Genomic DNA, 25,677 nt, shown 5'->3' on the forward strand with positions numbered 1-25,677 from the left:
GGTTTCTGTTCAGCCTGTGACAACCACAGGGCCAGAACACAGCAAACCCCTGGAGAAGTCAGATGGTCTATTTGCCCAGGATAGAGACCCAAGATTTTCAGAAATCTACTCCAACATCAATGCAGGTATGTTTTCGTTTTCCTTTTAAATTCTCATTTTGATCATTTACTGATGGACCTGCTGCTGCCCAGTCAGTAGTCTTCCAACATATTTCCACTTAATTATAATACCTTATGAATAAACAGGAACTTGCTGAACTAATATACTACAGCCCCTTGACTGGCCCTCCCCCCACTCCTTTTGGTCCACAGATCAGAGTAAAGGCATCTCCTCCAGCACTGTCCCTGCCACCCAACAGCTATTCTCCCAGGGCAACACATTCCCTCCTACCCCCAGGCCGGCAGAGAATTTCAGGTGAGCCCCATATGTGTATGTTGCTTTATAGGGCAACTGAAAGATTCAGTTGCTGACTCCAGGTTTTATTCTTCCCTAGCTTTCTCTGGTCTTTTCAGACAAAGCAGTGGAACTTGTAGGGCCTAGGATGAGGCAAGCTGCTTTTCTTCCTGCTGTTTTTTGCACCTGTCCTATTGCCATGTTCTGCGTTTTATCTCTGTGTGTCTTGATCAGTGTGTGACTGTCAGTCTTTCTTGTCTTTTCTAAATTCTGTTATCAAGTTTTCCTTAAACTTAGGGAAGTCAGGGGAATCTAGGGATAGTGCTAGATTGTCCTGCAATTCCCAGATTCTGTGGTACACCCATCCTTTTAATCCTTTACCTCACTATTTGTTCACTCCTAGAAATAGTGGTCTGGCCCCTTCTGTAACCATCGTCCAGCCATCAGCTTCTGCAGGGCAGATGTTGGCCCAGATTTCCCGTCACTCCAACCCCACCCAGGGAGCAACCCCAACTTGGACCCCTAGCACCCGCCCAGGCTTCTCTGCCCAGGTAAAGCTTTTCATTTCTCTGTCCCCTGTGTACAGTTTTGTTTGGTTAGGTTGCTTTCCATATATAAAATTATCATTGTCTACCATAGATATCTTCTCATCAATCCCCACCCCTACCTTCCAATTTTTATCTTTATTGGGAATAGCTAAATAATTAAAAACCATAGATAATCCAAAAATCTCAGAGTCTGTGGTTTTTCACATATTCACTTTAAATCAGAATTTCTCACACGGAACTTCTTGAACAGATTTGATTTTTCAGATTAGTTTTGAGGTAAATTTTAAGAAGTGTCCACTTTGGTTAGTGCTACAAACTATAAGAACAAAGGAGAAAGTTAATTACTAATTTACACAGAGACTGATGTCTGTTTAAAAAAAAAGTGTTGAAAAATCCTTATAAGCTCTATGTGTTTATGTATGTTAAGCCTAAAGCTAATATTCTTTCATATATTAATGTATGCTTATATTGCATAAGTGATATTTTAAATGAAAAAACAAAAACAAAAGTAGGCTTCAGGATTGTTATATGCTGTATGATCTCAATTGTATAAAAAATCCATAGGAAAATAAAAACTGGAAGAAATTATCAAAAATGTTAACCATGGGTCTTTGGTGATAGAATTATAAATGATTTTCTTTTTTTTCCTTTACTTTCCAAATATTCCAAGTGCATATGCATTACTCTTATGGTGAGGGAAATGTTTAGTTACCAAAAAAAAGGACACCATTAAGAACAAATGAATGCAATAAGACTGAATAATAAAATGAAGCAAAGTATTTTTTCTCCTTATGTAGTACTGTACTGTTATTAATGCCTCTAGTTTTTATAACTTTACAGTTTATAAAATGCTTTCATTTAAATCATTTTCATTTAATTCTCACAACTCTAAATGTATACTTATTTTAATCCCATAATTCTTTGCTTTTTGCACTTTATCACAACTACCTAGAAATAGTGTCGAGGGAGATTGGGAGTTAATTAGAAGGAATATACAATAGGAATTAAGTGATGAGCTTGGCTCAGAATCCAGTGATTGACAAAGGGTTGACTCTCATAAGAATGGTATGTATGGTAATGTTAATGTTCCATGTATTGTTCTCTATCCATTTCTCTCTTTTAGCAGGTGGCTACCCAGGCTACAGCCAAGACTCGCTCTTCCCAATTTGGTGTGGGCAACTTTCAGACTGCATCCTCCTTCAGCCCCATGTCCCTCCCTGGTGCGTCCACTGCCTCCCCTGGTGCTGCTGCCTACCCTAGTCTCACCAATCGGGGATCCAACTTTGGTGAGTTTAGATAGAAGGAGGGTAGCAGGAAAATCACAGCACTAAAGAGAAAAGGTTTGATAGTTAAAATGGTTTGCTTGCGTCCTGGGTGCACTAACCTAATTATGGGGAAGTGCAAGGTGACAGTCCATTTGGAATTTAAAACCTATCCACATGAAAAAGACTTTAGCACATATAACAAAAAGCATGCAACGTATTAGAAGTTTAATAATATGCAAATGTAACCTAAATGAGCAAAGGACTCTTCAAAGGCTACCTAGAGAAGAAAAATTAATTTGGGCCTGGGTTTTGAAATACAAGAGGCATTAATTGGCAGAGAGAAGGGCAGAAGGTATCTAAGTAAAATTAATGCTTGCATGTACTTATATGTGTGTTTCTCCTCTCCAGTGGGGTTAGTAGATTGAAGTTGTTTATTCTTCCTTGCTCTCTTTCCAGCACCTGAGACTGGACAGACTGCAGGACAGTTCCAGACACGGACAGCAGAGGGTGTGAGTGTCTGGCCCCAGTGGCAGGGCCAGCAGCCTCATCATCGTTCAAGTTCTAATGAGCAACATGTTCAACAGCCATCAGCACAACCACCTGGCCAGCCTGAGGTCTTCCAGGTGAGAGGGTGAAAAGATTTCAGAAAACCAGAAACTAGGAGGAGAGGAAGGGTCAGGGAGGAGAGACAGAGAAGGAAGCATGCATGGATTGAGGTGTTCGATTGGGGCAGGGAGGCTGGGGAGGGGTATGTGGGAGAGACAGAGTAGGGACATGTAGGAATAAATGTCATTAATTGGAAAGATTGTGAACTTAGTGTGATAGACAACCTTTAACCAGACTGTGGTTAGTGACACGAGGCTGTGTGAAGATGCCAAAGAAAGTACTTTTATCCAATTCAAGGAGAACCACATCCCACTTCACAGTAGCTTGAGTATAAACATACTGATTATAGCTATAAAGGTTGATTTATACAAATCCTGAGGGGATCTCAAGAATGAATGGAGTAATCTTAGGTAGGATAAAGGAAGAGCTAGTTTAAAACACAGGTTGAAACAATGCAAAACATATTTTGGTGGAAAACAAATAGGATAAGAGATACTCCATATACAGTGTGTCTATGGGAGGTTATATGAAATGTGGCAAGCAGATTTTTCTTGCTTTGAAAATATTGAGGATTAGTGAAGAGGAAAAATGTAGAACTGTAGGAGGAAGACAGACAGGAGACTAGGAAAAAAGGTTGTCAGCTAAAGGAGTCAGAGTTGCTGGGAGGAAGAAAGGCTAAGAGAATTCAACACAGCAGAACCTCTGGGGCTGGGGATGATGGCTCAGGAGAATGTTGGGAGGGAGCTCCATAAATGTGAGGGATCAAGGTGTATGACAAACTTACTCTTTTTCTCTTATTAGGAGATGCTGTCCATGCTGGGAGACCAGAGCAACAGCTACAACAATGAAGAATTTCCTGATCTAACTATGTTTCCCTCCTTTTCAGAATAGAACTATTGGGGTGAGGATAAGGAGTGGGGGAGAAAAATCACCATTTGTTTTCAAAATGCAAATCTGTCTGTAAACAGAATAAAAGTTCCTCTCCCTTCCCTTCCCTCACCCCTAATGTGTACCCTCTTTCCCTTACATTTCCTTTGCCTTCCTGCCTCTCTGAGATAACATTTATAGAAGAAATGGAGTGAATCCTCAAGGCTTTGGGGACACTTTGAAAAATTGAGGCTGAGTGAGTTTAAGAATGCCTTTCCTTATGTCTCCTGACCAGAAATTTGTGACGAGATGATTTCTGTGAGGGTCAAGGGGCAGGTTAGAGAACCTGACATCCACTATTTGCCTTGGATACTATGGCATGTTTTTGTAAAGAAATTCTGACTTAAGGTCAGGGAGAGGAGAAATGTCCTCATATTCGAGGACCATGAAACATGGTAGGTATATATGGGGCTTTAGAAAGTGCGCATAGGCTCTTTCTGCTGCCTGTGAGCAGTTCCTCTGGAAAGAGACGCAAGAGTGAGTGAGTGGTGTGTGTGTGTCTGTATGTATATGTATATGTGTGTGTGTGCGCACGCGCATCTGTCTCTGTGTTTGTTTCTTTCTCCCTATTAGGGAGTTATGCAAAATTTGTCCCAGATTTTATCTTTGTCTTTGTCTGTGTTTTTCAAAGAGTCCTAAGGAGTTAATCTTCCAGGTATTTTCCACTTAGTATTGCAGCCAAAGAGTATTTAAATAAATGTCTTTGCTGCACTTGACATCTATGCCCAGCCAATATGCAACTGTAAGCAAATATATAGTCTTCTGTTGATATGGTTGGTCTGTCATTGAAGGTATTTAGTGATGAAGCTGGGTCGTTCCTGCTTTTGGTGCTCTCACCTTGTATGGAAGATCTGCACACATTACAGAAATAGGCTGGCGAGGTAAACACTTTCAGAAACCCTGTACTTGGCCGTAAGGATAATGCTGCATTTTTCTCTCGGAATCACATATGCTGTGTGTTATGTAGAGGTTATTTCTGCATGGAAACTCAACTTCTTGGATTAGCAATCCCAGTGAGACTCCTCACTGCTGGAGTTTTAAACCAAATACCAAGCCTTCTTGCAAAGTAGCCTCTTTCATCCCATACTCCAAGTATCCAGTCTGGGAAGAAACTGAGATTTAGGTCTCTCTGGGCCTGTAGTTCTTTCCTCTTTGCTCCCTCTCCAATCTTGAGATTGGATTTTGCTTTATAGTGCAAGTGTAATAAATCCATGTGATAGATGGGGCCTGGACTCCCATGCTGACAGGGTCACTTAGCAATTAGCTATAGCCATATAAATGCGGATACAGGTTACTACTCTCTTTACCTTCCTCAGGTAACAGTCATGTGTATCAGCCTTTTCTTTTTTTTAATTGGCTCGGGCCAGTATCTTAAGTGCAAGACTGAATTAATAAGGAGACGACATACTAAATGTAGCCATAGGGGACTGAGGAGCACAGATGGCCTTGGAGAGGCTGAGAGAATGTCATTACTGGGTTTCCCTCCCTTTTGTCTCCAGTCTGGTGCCAGGTAATGGAATGGAAAAGGAGACAGTTTATTTTTTTATTCTATGTGCACACATACAGTATACATACATATTTATATCACAATTTAAGAAACCAAAAAGTTGAGTTTCCAATGAAATCTTTGTTTTTTAATAATCAACTGTTTTTAAATGTGATCAGGACTATAATATTGTACAGTTATAGGGATTTGGGGGAAAGGGAGGGGAGGGAGAAGATGCTCTGGGGGTTTTGTTTCTTCTTTTCCTTCAGGGTTTTATTTTTGATTGTTTTGTTTTTTTCTTCTTGGCCATTTCTGTACTGCTGGCATCTGTGCTGAGCCTTACAGTGGCAAAAATAATGACATGTAGCAAAGATTTTAAAACAAAGTATTTTTTCCTTTTGTAAACTTTCTTGTGTTGTGTGATCTTGATCGCGGCTTTGTTATTCCTTTCCAGCTCCTAAACAACAAACACCCACAATTAGTTGAACTCATAGCTTGAGCTCCAAATATACAAACATAAAGCACAGTGCATCTGTAATTTCAGGAATCAGGAATCATAGGGCTTGGATCACTCAGCCTTCCTTGGTTGTCCTCCTGATCCTGACTCATTCTGAGTAAAATCAGCAGGGACATCTGACCCTGGCATGGGGGTTGAGGGATTGCCCTAGTCCTTGGGAGAGGGGGAGAGTTGGGACTTGAGGCCAGTAGGGCACATCTGGATCCCTTCCCCCAGCATAGCCTCCTCTTCTGGATTAAAAGGAATTTAGGGATGGGGAAATTTAAACTATTCAGGTCTGGACCTGGTTTCCCTCTAGGACCATGTAGTTCATTAGCAAATCTTAAAACCTACAGACATAAACCTGTGTTCTTGAGGGTCTGTGTATGTAATCCAGCTGGAAACTGAATCTAGATCCTATGTATTATCCTTTCTGTTCAAAGGACCCTCTTTTCCTCTTCCCCCACATCTCTTTATGGAAGAAAATGGAATTTGGGGATGTGGTTTAGGGACTGAACTAGGCTCATGATCTGTCACATGCCTGGATGTTGTGGGAAGCATGTGGAGAAGCTCATATGACTGGACGTGGATTGGGGATTTTAATAACAGGACAGCTAATGTTCATCAGGCATCCCACCATCTGAGAGTTTTAGCAACAAAGAAGTCACATGTGAGTTTGTCAGTGCTTATGGCATTTATTCCAATGCTGTCATAAATAACCAGGAGAACTGTTTTTGGTTACTTTTAGAACTGGTTTCATCTGGATTTTTTGGACATAGCCTTCCTCAGCAAAACCATGTTAGAATGGGAGAGCTTCCTGCCTGGAAGCAAAGACAACTTTTAGCCGACAAGCTTATAAAATATAAACGATTTTGGAGCCTGTGGCTTCCCATACATACTGTTTTCTAGCCTTTTGTGTTTATTCCCTCATCCCTGGTGTAAGGGTCAGACACAAATTCAAAAACTGAGATTTCAAAATTGGAGAACTGGGTATTAATAGGAAAAGGGGAGGAAGAGATGTAATCTCCCAATGTAATAAATAATGTATAATAAGAAGGAATGGGGGAGACCAGGACTGTCCTATTTATCCACCAAAGGGAAGGTAAATCCCAACTTGAGTAATGTTTATTGAGGCCTTTTTTTGGTCAGCCTCAAAGACAGTCATGTAAAACTAAGTACCTAGCAACTCTCCACCCTGGCACACACTGCATATGCACACAGAAACACTGCAAATCCGCTGCCTCCTTTCCTCCTCCCTAACCCCCCTTCTCTCAGCATTTTTATCCCCGCCTCCCTTCCCTATCCAAATTTTCCAGCCAACCGCTGGAGATGACTTCCGCAATCCTGATAGAATAAATCCACCACCCCTAGTCATCCGCCCACATCCACACTTTCCTGCCGAAACGAGCCCAGAGAACAGATCCCCATCAGCAGGTAACGTTTTCAACTTCTTAGATCTTTTTAGCTTCTCATTCCTGCCAGTTCTCCATTTTAGAAGTATTAGGGATATAGTGACTTGGGAATCAAAATGAACTTTGTAGGCTGCGGATGAAAACAGTCATGCCCTTCTTAGGTCATTTCCTGGCCAGAAAAGATCTGTCTGGAAATGGTTAGGATTTCTTCTATGATTTGTATGGATGTGTGCATGGTTAGTGAAAGCAAAGAATGTGGGGAATCCTTTGCCCATCCCTCAGAGAGTGGCTTCTTTATGGAGGGTTTTTTCCCTGCGGACGAGGAGTGGTGCAGGGAGCTGGTAGCTCAGTACTTCCCACTCTGAGGCATCTCGAAGCCCTTAACACTCCAGATATTAAATGTCCTGCTGGACATTGTGCCAGTTTGCAAAGATTACACAAAAAATGGGCTATAGATTAAAAAATTATGCAAGCTGTAAGACTTGCTGCAGACTGTAAATTGTTCTTTAAATGGAGGACAATTAATTCAGCAAGCCACTGCAAGAAGTGAGTGAAGCTAGAGTAAATTTCTGAAAAGCTGTGTATTTAATGATCATAGAACATTGCTTTTCTGTCTTAATATTCTTCTAACTTTGGTTCTGAGGCTTTTTGTCCTATGAGGCAGTCAGAGAGGTTTTTTTGTTGTTGGAAAAGGAAAGGGAAAACCTTCCTGCCCACAGCAGCTGGTTGAGATTAGGACGGTTTCCTGCCTGAGGAGCGAGTGGGCAGAGAAAGGAGGAAGAAATGAATAAGAAGACTGAGGAGACAGTAAACATCTCAAAGAATAGCAAATACTGCCAACTCTTTCCTTGGCCTTTCCTGGCAAGAGCTGGAAAACTGTCAGAATGTAGGCCAGGAAGAGAAGAATGCCTTGAAGAAATGATCGGGAAGCAAAACTTAGCTGGAAATCTCTCCCTTGTGTGTTCTCCAACCCCATTCATCCCACCTTGCGCTCACCTTGTCCATCTCCTCCAAGTCTGCTGGGGACACTGGAAGAGAGAGGTGCTCAGCCCATCCTGATTGTCCATTTTCTACCCCTTTTCCGCTTGTCTGTGCAAGTGTTTGTGTGTGTGTGTGTATGTTGAATCTCCCTATGTCAGAATACTTGGAACCAGATGTATCAGCACCCCATCCAAACCCAGACCCCTCTGACTATGGTCGTTTGCTTTATCATATGTAAATCCCCATCTATTCTTTGTCTACCTTCCTCATAAAGCCTAGTTTTCCTTTGTTTTGTGGTCTTGAGGAAGGGGTTCTTAACTTCAGGTTCGAGATCCCCAGAATTATTGTGTGTGCTTGTGTTTTTCTGGTAAGAGGGACTAGAGTGGGTTGCAAGATTTTGGGAGTCTGACTCCCAAAGGTTAAGAACCACCTGTCTGGGAATATGGCTCCAGCTATTTCCTCATCCAAAGCCAGGCTAAGAACCCCTTGGCAAATGAAAGAGTCTCCCCTAATTATCCCCTTCCCCAGGATGTGGGGGCTCAAGGTTTTGCTGCTGCCCATGGTGAGTTTTGCTCTATACCCTGAGGAGATACTGGACACCCAATGGGAACTGTGGAAGAAGACCTACAGGAAGCAGTATAACAGCAAGGTACCTGGGGACCTGGAGGGAAGTCTGGTGGGAGAGCTGGAACCTGAGACCCCCCAGTCCTGGCTTCCAGGCTCTCTTCTTCAATCCAAATACTTTTACCACTCCAACGAAGCAAACTTGCCTTTGTTATTTAGACCTTAACATATAGTTTTCATTCCTACTCCTCAACTCATCTTCCATCAAGTCCTATCCTTCCTTTTCTTTGTAACTGTTTTATATTTCTCTTTTGGGAAGACGTCTCAGATTAATGCTATTAATCCATAAGCAATTTTTCTATACATCCTTCCAGAGCTTTGCATTCTATTACTTGTATTTGTTTACATATTTTTGCATGCTTTTAATCCCATGGTCAGTTCCCCAACTAGATTGTAAACTCTCTGTAATTGTAAGTTTCATCTTTTCTCCTAAAAACCTGCACAGTATTACATACGTAACTTTGCACACAGGAAACACTCTATGCCAGTACTGACTGTGCTCTGTTTAGGTGGATGAAATTTCTCGGCGTTTAATTTGGGAAAAAAACCTGAAGCATATTTCCATCCATAATCTTGAGGCCTCTCTTGGTGTCCATACATATGAACTGGCCATGAACCACTTGGGGGACATGGTGAGTTGTGCCTCAGCTCCTGGCTTCCTGCCCTGTTTGCCTTAGTTCTCTGCTTATGCCTGGCCTCTTTCTTCTTTGTCCCAGACCAGTGAAGAGGTGGTTCAGAAGATGACTGGACTCAAAGTACCCCCCTCTCATACTCGCAGTAATGACACCCTCTATATCCCCGACTGGGAAGGCAGAGCCCCAGACTCCATTGATTATCGAAAGAAGGGATATGTTACTCCTGTCAAAAACCAGGTACTCTCTTTTCTACTGGGTATGGGTATGTAAGCTGGCATGATCTCTTCCTTTTTCTGCTTCTTTGCTCTTAAGGTAGGAAGGTACCAGGAAGAGGGGGCAAGGAATTAAGGTACCTCTCCCATGCTGAGAGAATATAGGCTATTCCAATATTTAACTTATCACCTATTTTTGTACATTTAGGTTGTTTCTGGTTTTTCTTTTTTACAAATAGTGTTTCTGTAGGCACTCTTGTGTCTATATTTTTGTGCACGTGTACAAATATTTATGAAAATAAATCCTAAAATTGGAATTGTTAGGTCACAGAGAATCCTTTCCAAAAACGTTTTTACAATCTTACATTCTTACCAGCTTGACAATGTCAGTTTTTCTGCAACCTTAACAATGCTAAACCAGATGAGTGATTGATTTAACATTCATTCAACAAACACACTTTTTCAGAACCTACCAGGTATAGTGCTAGGCAGTAGAGATTCAAGATGACTAAGACATAACCTGTGTCCTCAAGAAACCCGCAATCTTAAAAAACAGAACAAGAAAGAAAAGTTTATAATCTAGCCGAACAAACAATAATACTAGCTAACACTTTTTGAGAGATTATTGTGTGTCAGAAACATATAAATCCTTTGCATGAATTAACTTTTTTAATCCTCATAATCCCATTAAGGGTATTGTTATTATCCACAGTTAAGGAAACTGAGGCACAGAGAGGTTTAGTGACTTACCTAAAGTCACACGTCTAGTGGTTTGCAAAGCTAGTTGTCTGCATGGCTTTACTACAGCTAATGGTAACAATAGTAACAATAGTTATCAATAGCAACAGTAGCAATAGAACAACAAATGTTAAATGAAAGGAAACAGGAAGGCTTTGCAGCAAACGGGACATGCATGCTGGAATTTATAAAATGTATGGACGTTCATCAGGCAGGTACAGGGAAGAAACAAAAAGTGTGAACAGCAATGACTGATAGTTTCTCTGTTATACCTCTAAGGGTCAGTGTGGTTCCTGTTGGGCTTTTAGCTCTGTGGGTGCCCTGGAGGGTCAGCTCAAGAAGAAAACTGGCAAACTCTTAAATCTGAGTCCCCAGAACCTGGTGGATTGCGTATCTGAGAATGATGGCTGCGGAGGGGGCTACATGACAAATGCCTTCCAGTATGTGCAGAAGAACCGGGGCATTGACTCTGAAGATGCCTACCCATATGTGGGACAGGTGAGACTGTCCCATACGGTTATACAGCTGTGATGGCTCGTCCTTTCCCAGCATGATATTTTGTACTGGAAACAATTCCAGAAATCTCGTTTTCTGTTCCCTGTCTTCCTTTCTTGATGGGACAATTTCCCATAGAAGGCCAAGAACATTCACACAATCTGGGAGAATTTGGGGAGTTTAGACTACCACAGCTCCTATCTACCTCTCTGACCTGGAGGAAAAACAGAGGACAGGTTATCCCATGGATCTCCGAGTAGGTCTCTATAACCCTCAGCTCAGCTCCTCCCATCACAAATCCTCAAACCCACCATGCTAATTTCATGAGTCATGTGGCTTTATTTTGTATGATCTCTGTCGGTTTTGGGAATGTTTAAGCAAGTTATGTAAGTTAACACGCTAACATGTATAAAATGAGTGAAAAAACAAGTTGCTTTATATTTACTGTAATTTTAGAGATCAACTCACTTCCTCCTACAAGATCCTTTAGTAATAGGAAGGAGATCTGGGGCTTTTTATATAGCTGGGTTGATAGATAATATAATATGGAGCCTTTGCCACAGAGGCCTTTGCAGCAGGGATAACAAGTTTGAGTAATAAAAATAATGGCTACTGTGTGCTAAGCTATGTGCTTAGTGCATTTTCTCACTTAATCCTCATAACAGCCCTATAAGGTAGACTTACCCTCACTTTATCGGTGAGGAAATTGATACTTAAGGAGGTAAAACAGCAGACTCGAATTCATACCGCTAGATATGTAGCAGACTTAAGATTTATCTACCAGATCTGTTTGTCTACTATAAATATTCCCAGGCATATCTTCTATGCATATGTGCAAGAGTTTCTTTACTAGAATATAAACAATACCTTGGAACAGAATTGTCTGCATCTTAGAGTACGTGCATCTTCAACTTCACTAGCTAATGTCAAATTGTTTACCAAAGCATTTGGAAAAATTTATATTTCTACGTGCAGAGTATAAGAAATCCCATTGATTCATACCTTCATCAGTATGTTTATCTGGCCATCTACATTTCTTCTTCAGTGAATTGACTATTTATATCTTTTGCCTATTTTTTTTTTTTTTAAGATTTTATTTTTTCCTTTTTCTCCCCAAAGCCCCCCGGTACATAGTTGTGTATTCTTCGTTGTGGGTCCTTCTAGTTGTGGCATGTGGGACGCTGCCTCAGCGTGGTCTGATGAGCAGTACCATGTCCGCGCCCAGGATTCGAACTAACGAAACACTGGGCCGCCTGCAGCGGAGCGCCCGAACTTAACCACTCGGCCACGGGGCCATCCCCTATCTTTTGCCTATTTTTAATTAGATTGTTTTTCTCTTTCTTACTGATTTTTAGGAATCTTAAAAAGATATTTGGATACTAATACAATGTGTGTTGTAGATTGGTATTTGTCTTTTCACTCTCTTTATGATGTCTTCCAATCCAGAAAAATTCTTAATTTTAGTGTAGTAAAATTATTAATCTTTTCCTTTGAAATTTGTGTGCTTAAAAAAGTCCAGTAGCCATCAATTTTATTTATTCATGTTGAGTCATCTGAAATGATGTCTGGCTGAAATAAAATGCTCATTAACGTAAATGATTGAACAAATCCATTTCACTTGATCCTCAACAACCTACATAGTAAAGTCACTTCAACACATCCTCATGACATTGGCCACATCGAAACAGTACTTTATTTTTGTAAATTTCATCCCATTATTACTCCATGTTGGAGTGTTTTAGCGGTGACATATACAAGGCAGAGAAATTAGACGTTAAACCTGGAAAAAAATTTCTTTAATCCACATACAATTTTCAGAACTACTTTGTCCCGAGTCGATATTTGAACTCTGGGGCTGCTACTATAAGGTACAGCATACTAAAGCTGCCCTAACAGATTAGCTTTTTAGTATATATATTGTTTTCCTCCCCAAAGCCTCAGTGCATGGTTGTATATGCTAGTTATAAGTCCTTTTAGTTCTTCTATGTGAGCCGCCACCACAGCATGGCAACTGACAGATGGGTGGTATGGTTCTGCGACTGGGAAATGAGCCTGGGCCACTCAAGTGTTGAGAGCACCAAATTTTAACCACTAGACTCTCAGGGCTGGCTCACAGATTAACTTTTTAATTCTAAATACATCAGGCTAATTAGTGAGATAACCTAAACATGGCAAAATTTTCTTTTGAAAAGTCAAATATTCTTTTGGCAACTTTTTATTGTCACTTGATATCAAAAAATTAAATGAATCCTGACAGTATATACAAAAAACAGATTTATTTTTATAATATTTTCCATATTGATTAATTCAGACAGCCAATTTAAAGATTTGTGCAACTATATTAAAGAAAAATAAATACTATCAGAACTCATAGTTGATCACTCATCCACAGCTTGCATCATTTATTCAGTACTATATTAACCAGTTTGTTGAGAGAGAGTTTAACTAATACTCAGAGACTCTGAGTAATTTAAACAAAAATTACATAATATTTTAAACCCCATTTTGGAATAGGAGCATTTGACTTCTAATTTCTGTTCTTCTGCCCCCTCAAATGATCTCTTCAGCATTTTAGAGCAATGTGGAATGATTTTGCTCTCATAATCAATTGAAATGAAGAATTAGCTATATAAGATACGTGTTCCATTTTTAACATTCTGAATCTTGGGCAACTATTCTCTTCTAGCTACTTTACAGGGTTTTTTTGTTTTTTGTTTTCTCTTCTCCCCAGAGCCCCCAGCACATAGTTGTATGTTCTAGTTGTAGGTCCTTCTGTGTGTGCTATATGAGATACCGCCTCAGCATGGCCTGACAAGCAGTGCCATGTCTGCACCCAGGATTCTAACCGGCGAAACCCCAGGCTGCCAAAGCGAAGCACAAGAACTTAACCACTCGGCCACAGGGCCGGCCCCTCTACTTTACAGTTTTTAAAAACTCTATTGTCCAAAACTGAAAGAACCTCTCTTCTCACAGGAACATGTGAATGAATGGAGGGAGGTAAAGACAAAATTTAAAAAAGAAGAAATCTGGTAGGTCAGCAGCCAGATAATAATAGTAATTTAAGTTCGTTCCAGACATAATGCAGGTTATTCTGACTTTAAAGCATGACATCCTTCTGAATCCATTCCCAGGATAATTTATTTTGCTTGTAGATCTGTGCGATTTTTGGCACTAGGAGGCAGCAAGGGTTTGGATCATATGGCAGAGAAGAAAGGAATCTTGAGAAATTATTAAGACAAGAGACTACTGTAATCTTAGAATATTATGTCAAATGCTGCCATTATAATATTTAGATAATGTATTCTTGTAGATGTAACTTTAGGGTTTTGAAAGGGTAGTCTGTTGAGAAAATTAATTGCCAAAAAGAATAGACCACCCTGCCATGGGTTGCCATTAGATTCCATAAATGTGGCTTCCCAATGAACATATCATTGTTAACTATACCTGCAAAACATAGTGCTAGAACTTCACCAGCTAAATTGCTAAGTTCTGTATTAATTTCTTTTAGCATCATGTTATGTGCTTTTACCCCTGTCTCTCATGAGAGCCCAAGGGTCCAGCCAAAACTCTTTGCCTCACACTGGCTCCTCTGATACATGTGCATAGGGCCCAGTTCCTCCCTCCAGCTGAGCCTTTGCCTTGGCCTCCTCCCCACAGCAGCTGGTGCCTCCCTGCCCTCTGAGGCTCACACATACTACATGGCCAGAAGATGATTTGTGCTTTAAAAAAAATCTTATTTCAGGGGCCAGCCCCGTGGCTGAGTGCTTAGGTTTGAGTGCTTCTGCTTCAGTGACCCAGGGTTTCGCTGGTTTGGATCCTGGGTGCAGACCTGCCACCACTCATCAAGCCATGCTGAGATGGCATCCCACATGCCACAGCCATCAGAACCTACGACTGGAGTATGCAGCTGTGTACTGTGGGACTTTGGGGAGAGGAAGAAGAGAGAAAAAAAAAAAGATTGGCCACAGATGTTAGCTTAGGTGCCAATCTTTGAAAAAAGTAAAAAAATAAGTAAAATCTTATTTCAGAAATCTTTCTCTACCTTGAGGTAATAAAAATATTCTCTCTCTCTCTTTTAGGTTTTATAGTGTTTCCTGTCATATTTATGCTTTAAAATCCCCTGGAGATTATTTTTGTTTATAGAGCAAAGTATCCATTTTTCATATTCTTTTTGTAGTTGTCTAAATGGTGAGGCGAGAATAGACCCTCTCGAGAGACCCTACTGTGCTGCCCCTGTTAGTTCACTCTCATCACTCAAAACATTGGTAGCATTTCCTACTCACCAATTCACTGCCTGTTGCTTTGTCCTAGTCCTATTTCAACTTTGTTTTTTCCAGGATGAAAGTTGTATGTACAATCCAACAGGCAAGGCAGCTAAGTGCAGAGGGTACAGAGAGATCCCTCAGGGGAACGAGAAAGCCCTGAAGAGGGCAGTGGCCCGAGTGGGACCTGTCTCTGTGGCCATTGATGCAAGCCTGACCTCCTTCCAGTTTTACAGCAGAGGTAAGGGGCTCTTCCTGTAGAGCACGGTCAGCTGTCTCTCAGGACGTGGGCTTGGCAGCTTCTCCAAGGGCACTGAGCATTTCCAGTACTTAGTTTCCATATTCGGACTGTCTGCCAGAGAGAAATTAGCAGCTGCCACAGTGCAGACATCTCTGTCGTAAACCCTCCTGACTGGGACAGGATTCTAGAGGGTCTCCTAGACTGGGAGATCCCACAGGGAGACCCTTGGATTGCAGAAAGTTTCACCTTTGACAGTTTGTTTCCTAGGTGTGTATTATGATGAAAACTGCAATAGTGATAATCTGAACCATGCGGTTTTGGCAGTGGGCTATGGGATCCAGAAGGGAAACAAGCACTGGATAATTAAAAACAGGTAATTATGGGAACACTACTTTTATCATTCAATCACCCTCTTAACACTCAGCCTCAACTCCACTTCCTTTCTCTCTCTCAAATCAAGAGAAAGTTGTCTCAGACTTTTCCATTCTACCTTCCCAATCAGAGGCTATTAATTGTGACATTTAATGGCCAGACAACAGTACTCAAAGTATGTGTTGGGCAGCTGCTTCATGTGCAAGGTGCTTAGTCATGTACACAAACAAATGAGCAGGATGTCTGCCTTCAGTGATCTCATAGTCCCTAAGAAGGACAACCTAACTAACCAGAACGTAAAATAGCACCAAGAACCAGCAGGAGCTTTGGAATTATATATTTTTTCTTTCTTTTTTCTCTATTGTGATCAGTTCCTTAGGGAGGTTTCCATCCTCATCTGTCTACGAGCAGTGGCAACCAATGTAAAGTTTTAATATCCCTTTGTGCAGCTCTTTGCCCTTCCAGATACTCTTAGGATAGACATATATAAGAACTCGCCAAAGATTTTGAAATCTGTAAAGAGAAATGCTTTTTAGAAAAGAGAGATGAACAACAACAAAAAATTAGTGTCTCCCTCCCTATTATTGGAAGAAGTATGGGGCCGGCCCCGTGGCGGAGTGGTTGAGTTCAGGTGCTGTGCTTCAGCGGCCCAGGGTTTTGCCAGTTCGAATCCCGGGCACAGACATGGCACTGCTCATCAAGCCATGCTGAGGCAGCGTCCCACATGCCAAAACTAGAGGAACCCACAAGTAAAAATACACAGCTATGTACCCGGGGTGCTTTGGGAGAAATAGGAAAAATAAAATCTTTAAAAATAAATAAATAAATAAAATAAAATAAGTAATAAATAAAAATAAATTTAAAAACTACAGGGTACCTTGGTTCCCCATTTCTCGTTAGCCCCTTGTGACTTCAGGAGGTCAGATGTATGAGAATTATGCTTTTCCTTTCCTCGTTGGTCAACACCAGCCTAGCAGCAGCACTGATTAAATTTTCTGTCCTTGGTGCGCTCCAAGGAGCAGGAGCCCTAGACTCCGGAGAGTTCACAGGCCATTGCAGTGATGTGACCAAGTTGGGCTGCTGCCTAGAGGGCTGGAAGGACAGAATGTGAGGCTGGGAGTTGCTTCAAATCTGAAGCAACTTTTTATATCACAGTTCCAACTAAGAGTGAATGTGAGCACCTTTCTGTGAAGGTGTTCCTTCTCCCACAGATTCTGTCCTGTGTTCTCCTTTTCTCGACTCCCAGCCCCAAGCACTTACCCTCTCCTTTCTTGGTCAGGTGCCAAGGCTGGAGGCTGCATCTGAGAGAGCTGGGAGGAATAAGGGGCACACCCAGGCAGGATCAGGATCATTGCAGACCCCTGGAGAAGGGAACAGGGGTAGAGTACAGGTCTTAAGTAAAATGTATTGGGTAATGGGAGAATTTACTGGTTCAGAAAAAGGAAGCTCATTAAAACAATTTAGGAAGATACATAGACCAATCTCCCCTCTCTCTCTCTCTCTTTCTCTGTCAGTCTTTCCCTCCCTCCCTGTCTCTCTCTCTCTCTAGTCTTCCATTTCCACTTGTTTCCTTAGCAGTCTCATCCATTCTCATAGCTTCATTCATCTCTCCTATGGGGTATACTCCCAAACCAAGATCACCAGCTTCAGCCCCTCTTGCCTCTTTCTTATGCTCTAGACTCACATTTTCCAGATTACTGTTCCTAAAACACAGATTGGATCATATCACTCTCCCAGTCAGAAACCTTTGCTGTCTCCTCCACTATAATGGGTCACAGAGTCAAACTCCTTAGCCTGGCGGTAAAGATAATTCAAAGTGATCTCGATATACCTTTCCAGACGTATCTCCTACTACACTCTGTCAGGCACCCTATTTTTCAGCCACGTGATCTTAACACACGCCCCATGCTTTCCTGCCTCTATTACTCATTTCACACTCCTCCACTAGCATTCCATTTCCATAGATCCAGATTCTATTCAGCCTTTGGCCTCAACTCAAATGCCGCCTCTTACATTCAGCCTTCTGTGATCCCTTTAATCAGCCGCAATCTTTCCTACCTTTGAGACCTATGTCATTATGCCTTCTCTCCATTTCTTGACTTGGAACTCTTTAAAGGTAAAAACTGTCTTATTCATTTTTGTATACCATCAGCACCTAGCACAATACTCTGTAAAGTGTTTTAATGAATAAATAAACTGGGAGTACTAAGTATTTTCCTTGATTGGTCCTACAGCTGGGGAGAAAACTGGGGAAACAAAGGCTATATCCTCATGGCTCGGAATAAGAACAACGCTTGTGGCATTGCCAACATGGCCAGCTTCCCCAAGATGTGACTTCAGCCAGCCAACCCCGTCCTGCTCTCCCATTCCTTCCACGATGGTGCAAGTGCTGATGTACTTTGGAAGGGAGTTGGTGTGCCTTTCTTGAAGCAGATGTTGTGATACAGAGATTGTCCATTCCGTTTCCCCATTTGTTTGTGCTTCAAGTGACACTCTTACTACTTTCCTTCTCTCCACCCAAGGCCTTTATTTTTCACTGTGACCACAGTAGGAATTTCCCTAACAGGTGTGCTTTCTCAGGCTAAGAGATGTGACCAGAGCCTGCCCTGACTGTGTTGTCCTGGGGCTGATTCTATGCAAAGAGTTAGAGGCTAGAGATCTTCAGATAGGCTAGATTCTCCTTCACAGCGACTAGTTAGCTTTAACCATTCTAGAGGACTAAGGTGTCCCGACTTCTCAGTCTCCAAGTTCACTTCTTCTATATCCTCAAGATAGAAATTTCTATGTTTTTCACCCCAATTCATAAATCTATTCATAAATCTTTGGTACAAGTTTACATGATATAAGAAATGTGTTTTATTTTTCCTTCTTTGCATTTTTAAAGTAAACCAAGTATTTATCTCATGTCTATAATTTAATAAATAGCTATATAGTAAGCATTCATTTTGTGTCAGATACTGTGCTAGGTGCTGGAGACAGAAAGATGAATAATGCATATTCCTTATATGTGATGTGCTTACAGTTTGTTTGGAGAGACTGTCACATAAACACTTCATCCCTAATTCATTTATTTGTTCATTCCTACCACCAACATTTATTAAGTGCTTAACTGTACTAAGAACTATACTAAATTTCAGGAATTAAATGGATACAAGGAGACTTCAATATTTAATTCTATCTGTAGGGGGACCAGATTAAGTGACACATGAACCTGGGTCTTGAGAAATATCTTAAGGACCTTTCTGAGGTTCTAGAACCTTAACTTTTGCTGTCAGCAAAAGAGGAAATCAAAACTCTTTATAATGGTTTCCAAGAAGTATTAATTCTAAAGAACTTGGCTGTTGGAACCGGCCTGGTGGCGCAGTGATTAAGTTCACACATTCTGCTTTGGCGGCCCAGGGTTTGCTAGTTCGGATCCCGGTTGCGGACATGGCACTGCTTGGCACGCCATGCTGTGGTAGGCGTCCCACATATAAAGTAGAGGAAGATGGGCATGGATGTTAGCTCAGGGCCAGTCTTCCTCAGCAAAAAAAAAAAAAAAAAAAAAAAAGAACTTAGCTGTCTAATAATAAATCAGCACAACTGGTTTTGCCATTTTTTCACAAAATGTTTATTGAGCACCTATTATTACCACTTGGAAGAGTTCACATTTATTAAATGCTTACCGTATGTCAGGCACTATTTTATTTCGTTCTATGCAAAAATTACTTATTTTGTGAGTAAATCTTTATTAACATGTGGTAAGTAGTGTATTTAAGGCTAAGAGGACGAAACAAATTAGTAAGACATGGCCCTGACTTCAGGAATGTAATAGACTAGTAACAGACATATAAACAACTAATAATACCAACCATAATGAAATAAATACTAATTATGCAAGCTCAGGAAAGAGTCATTAATTCCTAATGGGATTTTAGATGAGGCTTCATTGAGAACAGAACTTTGAAAGATCTGAATGGGCAGAGAAGATGGGGTGGTTTGTGGGGTGAGAAGAGAGAGAGCTGAAGGTTCTGGATGAACAAAGACATGCAGAGAGCTGTGTGTGTGAATGGTTGAGGGCCGAGGTGGCTCAAGGTTAGAGTGCAAAGGCATACATGGTAGAGCTGAGGTGAGAAAAGCAGGTTGAGGTGAATCCTGGAGAACCTTCAATGCTTCCCATGTCTCAAGAAGTTCCTACTTTATTTTATAGACACACAGCTATATTAGTAGGCATCAAATATTTTTGAGCAGGAGAGAGGCACGATCAAATCTATATTTTAGCAGTATTCCTCTGGCAGTGGTGTAAAGAACAAATAACAGATGAAAAACGAAATGGAGATGCAAGAAATTGGAGGGAAGTTAACATTTAAGAGACACTGCACATACTCTCTGTCTTTTCAAAGAAAGAATACTTCACAGAAGAATGACTCCTGAATTTTTTGAAGCTTAAGTCTGAGTTTGGCAGATGGGCTAGGTGAAAAACATTATTCCAGACCCAAAGAATAGCATGTTCAAATGTGTAGGAATGAGAGAGCATCCTCAGCAATCTGCAAATAGTTTTTGTTGAGCTTTGAAAGGATCAAAGACAAGCTTGAGAGATGGCTGACACCCCAGTAAGGAAATCTACACAGCTCTATTATTTTGATCTGGAATTTTTTTCCATCTGCCTAAAGAACATCCTTTAGAATTTCCTTTTCTATGGATATGTCGGCAACAAATTTACTCCATTCCTGTATGTATTTGGGGTTATTTCTAGATTTTCTATTCTGGTACATTAATATATATATCTATACTTGACTAGTATTACACATTTATAATGTGTTTTAATATCTAATAAGGTTATTCTCCTTTTTTAGAATTTTTTCTGAATATTCTTGGTTTTTATTTTTTCCATACGATCTTTACAATCAGCTCATCAAGTTATCAAAACTCCTGCTGGCAGTTTTATTTGGATCACATTAAATTTATATCTTAATTCGGGAAAACTGATCTCTTCATACTATTGAATCTTCCTATCTAAGAATAACAAGTCTCTTTAGATTTTTTCAAGTATTCTTTTGTGCCCTTCCTATAGATATTTCTCATTTCTTGCTAACCTGTTTTCTAGGAAGATTATCTTTATTATTGTTTTTCAGTTTAAATGGGGTCTTTTCCAATATAATTTCTAATTAGATGTATATTTGAAAGCTATTCATTTCTGTTATATTAGTTTTTGTACTCAGCTACCTTTGAATTCTTTTTGTTTATATGTTTTTAGTTGATTCTCTTGGGCTTTTTTTAGTACATAAGTGTATCATCCATAGAGGTAAATTTTACCCCTTTCTTTCTAATTTTTACCTGTAATTTCTTTCTTATCTCTTTGTATTAGATAATATCTCCAAAATGATGCTAAGCAATAAAGATCATAGATCCTGACCTAGAAACGTGATTATTTTCATAGACGCGTGAAATTCCCCTGTAAAGATTTGCATAATTTATTTAACTAAACCATAATAGGTGAACATTTATATTATTTCCAGTGTCCTCAGTTACAAATACTGCAATTAATGACTGGCATTTTAACACAAAGAAGTTTTAAAATTATCATACAATCAAATCTGTCATATAATTTTTCTTTCATAATAACAATATTAGCTAACATTTATTGAGCTTTACTATGCAGCCCATGCCATGTTAAATGTTTTACACACAGTACCCTTATTATTGCCATTTTACAGATTGCAAATAGCTTGCCCAAGGTTACCTAGCTAGTAACTGGCTGAGTCAGAATACAGACCCAGGTTTTTTGTTTTCGTTTTTGTTTGCGTAGAAGATTAGCCCTGAGCTAACATCCATGCCCATCTTCCTCTACTTTATATGTGGGACGCGTGCCACAGCATGGCTTGATAACCGGTGTGTATGTCTGCACCCGGGATCCAAACTGGCGAACCCTGGGCTGCCGAAACAGAGTCTGCGAACTCAACCACTACGCCACTGGGCCAGCCCCAAATCCTTTTTGTTTTTATCTTCTTTTATAGATTTTATTATTATTCTTTTTAACTTTATTTTATGGAACATTTTAAACATATACAAAAGGAGAGAGAAAGTAATAGAGTGAAGCTCCATGTACTCATCATCCAGCTTCAACAATTGTCAACATTTTCCAATCTTGTTTCATTTATCTTTCCTCATCTTTTAAAAAGTATTTTAAAGCAAATCCCAGATATCATTTTACTCATAAATACTTCATTATATATCTCTGAGTGAGGAATTTTTTTAATACAACCACTATGCCATTAGCGCACCTAACAAAATTAATAATTGTTTCCGAGCATCATTTAATATTTAGAACATTTTAAAATTTCCTCATTTAAAGTTGTCTTTTAACTTTTATTTTACTCAAATTAGTGTCCAAACAGATTTTCAAATTGCATTTGGTTGTTATTAAGTCTACTGGATTCCTTGACAGTCATTTTCTGTACCTGCACTCTCCCCAAACACGCATACATTTTTTTTCCTTGTAATTGATTTCATGGAGAAGCCAGGTCATTTGTCCAGTAGAATGTCTCATATTATGGAGCTGGCTGATTACTTGCTCCTTCTGAATTCAAGGTTCCAGAGCTCTTAGCTACTACAGTATACTCTGTTTCTCACAATCCTTCACAGATGTTGTGAGGAGGAAATGAAAACTTACAAGTGACAGCTCATTAAACTTTTAGTGGCACAGGTATTGCAGAAATCCTGGGCAATTTTATTCTTTTACAGTACATATCCTTCTAGCTAAACTTTCAGGCTCTTCTGCTCTTGGAAAGCCTTTATGAGTCATTGACAGGTTTCATAATACTTATAAGCTGAATTTGTCCAAGGATTTCGGGAATCTAGTTCTTCACCTCTGGTCATATATTGCCTAAAGGCTTGCTTTCCTGAGACTCTATGTGTAGATTTAACAGGGTAAGGATGCTATGCTTCTGCAGATGACAAGATCTTATATACAGAAAATTCTAAGGAATTAACTGAAAACCTATTAGAACTAATAAATGAGCTCAGCAAAGTTGCAGGGCACAAGATCAATATACAAAAGTCAACTACATTTCTATACAGTAGCAGTGAACAAACTAAAAAGGAAATTAAAACAATTCCATTTACAATAGCATCAAAAAGAATAAAATACTCAGGAACAAATTTAACTAAAGTGTAACAAACTTCCAGTTATAAAATAAATGTCATGATGAGATAACATACAGCATGGAAACTATAGTTAATAATACTGTATTGCATATTTGAAAGTTGCTAAAAGTAGATCTTAAAAGTTCTCATCACAAGAAAAAAATTTTGTAACTATGTAGGGTGATGGACGTTAATTAGACTTATTGTGGTGATCGCAATTCACAATGCAGTCATGCATTGCTCAATGACAAATATGTTCTGAGAAATGCATCATTAGGCGATTTTGTCATGGTGTGAACATCATAGAGTGTACTTACACAAACCTAGATGATACACATAGGCTATATGGTACTAATGTTATGGAACCACCATAATATATGTGGTCTGTTGTTGACTGAAACATCATTATGCGGTGCATGACCGTATATACAAATATTTAATCATATTGTACACCTGAAACTAATATAATGTTGTATGTGAATTAGACCTCAATAAAAAAATAAAAGAAAAAACAAAGAAGTGCAAAACTTATACTCTGAAAACTGCAAAACATTGTTGAAAGAAAGTCAGAAGACTTAAATAAATGGCAAGACATCCCATGTTCATGGATTGGAAGATATAATATCATTAAGATGGCAATACACCCCAAATTGATCTATGGATTTAAAAAATCCCTATCAAAATCCCAGCTGGCTTCTTTGTAGAAATTGACAAGCTGACCCTAAAATTCATATGGACATTCAAGGGACCCAGAATAGCCAAAACAATCTTTAAAAAGAATAAAGTTAGGGGCCAGCCCCGAGGCTGAGTGGTTAAGTTCGCGTGCTCCACTTCGGTGGCCCAGGGTTTTGCTGGTTCAGATCCTGGGCGTGGACATGGCATCGCTCATCAAGCCTTGCTGAGGTGGTGTCCCACATGCCACAACTAGAAGGACCCACAACTAAAAATATACAACTATGTACCAGGGGCTTTGGGGAGAAAAATGAAAAATTAAATAAATAAAAAGAATAAAGTTAGAAGACTCACACTTCCCAATTTCAAAAGTTACTACAAACCAATAGTAATCAAGACAGTGTTATTACTGGCATAAAGATAGGCATATAGGTCAATGGAATAGAATTAAACATATAGAAATAAACTCTTTCATTTATGTTCAATTGAGTTTTATCAAGGTTGCCAAGACAATTCAACAGGGGAAAGAATAGTCTTTTCAACAAATGCTGCTGGAACAACTGGAGAACCACACTTAAAAAATGAAGTTGGAATGCTACCTCACACCATATGCAGAAATTAATTCAAAATGGTTTGAAAAGCTAATGTAAGAGCTAAAACTATGAACTCTTGGAAACATAGGAATAAATCTTCCAGATCTTGTCTTAGACATGACACCACAAGTACAAGCAACAAAATAAAAAGTAAATTGGACTTCATCAAAATTAAAAACTTTTGTGCATCAAAGTGTTACTCAATAGAGTGAGAAGACAACCCACAGAATGGGAGAAAACGTCTGCAAATCATATATCTGATAAGGAGTTAACATCCAGAATACATAAAGAACTCCTACAACTCAACAACAGCAAAGAACCCAATGTAAAAATGGGCAAAGGATTTGAATAGACATTTCTCCAAAGAAGATATATAAATGGTCAATAAACATATGAAAATATGTTCATCACTAGTCTTTAGGGAAATGCAAATCAAAGCCACAATGAAATATCACTTCACACCCATTAGGATGTATATTACAAAAAAGTAGAAAATAACCAGTGTGGCAAGGATGTGGAGAAATTGGAACGTTGGTACATTGCTGGTGGGAATACAAAATGGTGCAACTGTTGTGTAAAACAGTTTGATGGTTCCTCAGAAAGTTAAACATAGAATTACCATATGATCTAGGGATTGCATTCCTAGGTATGTATCCAAAAGAACTGAAAACAGGGACTCAAATGGATACTTGTACACCGATGTTCTTAGCAGCATTATTCACAACAGCCACAAGGTAGAAGTAACACAGGTGTCCATCAACAGATGAATGGACAAGCAAAATATGGTATATACATGCAATGGAATATTATTCAGCCTTTAAAAAGAATAAAATATTGATACATACTACAACGTGGAGGAACACTGGAAACATGATAAGTGAAATAAGCCAGACTCAAAAGGACAAATGATTCCACTTATATGAGGCATTTAAAATAGGCAAATTCATAGATACAGAAAGTAGAATATTACCAAATGCTGAGGAGTTATTTCTTAACGGGTACAAGATTTCTGTTTGGAATGATGAAAAGGTTCTAAGCGGGGGAGGTTATGAGTGTGTGGGGGCAAGGAATATATTGGAACTCTGTACTTTCAGTTCAATTTTGCTGTGAACCTAAAACAGCTCTAAAAAATAAAGTCTGTTAGAAACAAAAAAGTTCTGAAAATAGATGTGGCGATGGTTGTACTTAATGCCACTGAATTGTATATTTAAAAATGGTTGAAAGGGTAAATTTTGTTATGTATATTTTAGCGTAATTTTTAAAAAAAAGAATCAAAAAGAGTTCTAGTGACTATTTAAAGCTTTATTATCCAGCCATGTAATTTTGAATTAAACATTGCTCAGTCACTGTTTTTTTGTTATTCCTGTCTTCTCTGCTTCTCTTACAGTCCATATTAGCAAATTCTGTCCCTCTGTCTTCCACACACGATATGAATCTGCCACTTCTTTACCTCTACCACATCTCTCCGCCCCCGCCCCCAGTGTAAGTCCCCATCGTTTCTCCCCTGGACTTCTCTGGAGCCCTCTAACTTCCCTGCCTCAATGCTACGCTCTGCTTTACTGTAGCCCACACTATAGTCTATTCTCTGTACAAC

At 39.6% G+C, this 25,677-nt stretch overlaps 2 protein-coding genes and 1 long non-coding RNA gene across 11 annotated transcripts in view; 2 read left to right on the forward strand and 1 right to left on the reverse strand.

Moving 5' to 3' along the window:
* Positions 1–5,630, forward strand: part of ARNT (aryl hydrocarbon receptor nuclear translocator) — a 62,935-nt gene extending 57,305 nt beyond the window's left edge. For 4 of the 8 annotated variants that reach the window (XM_070607115.1, XM_070607117.1, XM_008514936.2 and 1 more), the window contains 6 exons: positions 2–125; positions 312–414; positions 797–944; positions 2,068–2,227; positions 2,663–2,829; positions 3,614–5,630. In XM_070607115.1, coding sequence (XP_070463216.1) covers positions 2–125; positions 312–414; positions 797–944; positions 2,068–2,227; positions 2,663–2,829; positions 3,614–3,703 — 792 coding nt within the window. In that variant the 3' untranslated portion in view covers positions 3,704–5,630. Of the gene's footprint in view, position 1; positions 126–311; positions 415–796; positions 945–2,064; positions 2,228–2,662; positions 2,830–3,613 lie in introns of all 8 variants that reach the window. The other 4 variants (XM_008514937.2, XM_070607116.1, XM_008514934.2 and 1 more) reach the window with 1 other exon arrangement.
* On the reverse strand, positions 5,269–25,103 carry LOC139081435 (uncharacterized). Its single transcript, XR_011536538.1, has 4 exons — positions 25,054–25,103; positions 16,954–17,054; positions 10,059–10,129; positions 5,269–5,682 (listed from the first exon to the last, which is right to left on the reverse strand). It is a non-coding gene; the product is annotated as an uncharacterized lncRNA (long non-coding RNA).
* CTSK (cathepsin K) lies at positions 7,015–21,087 on the forward strand. 2 transcript variants are annotated; one of them, XM_008514933.2, is made up of 8 exons: positions 7,015–7,155; positions 8,643–8,763; positions 9,248–9,370; positions 9,455–9,610; positions 10,603–10,821; positions 15,156–15,321; positions 15,589–15,694; positions 17,928–21,087. In XM_008514933.2, the coding sequence occupies exons 2-8, from the start codon at positions 8,644–8,646 to the stop codon at positions 18,025–18,027; spliced, it is 990 nt and encodes a 329-aa protein (XP_008513155.1). In that variant the 5' UTR covers positions 7,015–7,155; position 8,643; the 3' UTR covers positions 18,028–21,087. The 2 variants fall into 2 exon arrangements, with proteins under 2 accessions (XP_008513155.1, XP_008513154.1); XM_008514932.2 differs by lacking the exon at positions 7,015–7,155 and having other exon boundaries at positions 8,423–8,763.
* Positions 25,104–25,677: the final 574 nt, after the last annotated feature.

Source organism: Equus przewalskii, unplaced genomic scaffold (assembly GCF_037783145.1).
Source record: "Equus przewalskii isolate Varuska unplaced genomic scaffold, EquPr2 ChrUn-10, whole genome shotgun sequence".
NCBI lineage: Eukaryota > Metazoa > Chordata > Mammalia > Perissodactyla > Equidae > Equus > Equus przewalskii.

Coding starts and splice junctions, on each gene's coding strand:
- CTSK (XM_008514932.2), top strand. CDS start 8,557: ATGGCTCCAGCTATTTCCTCATCCAAAGCCAGGCTAAGAACCCCTTGG. Junction 8,764..9,247: donor GGAAGCAGTATAACAGCAAG/GTACCTGGGGAC, acceptor TGCTCTGTTTAG/GTGGATGAAATTTCTCGGCG. Junction 9,611..10,602: donor TTACTCCTGTCAAAAACCAG/GTACTCTCTTTT, acceptor TATACCTCTAAG/GGTCAGTGTGGTTCCTGTTG.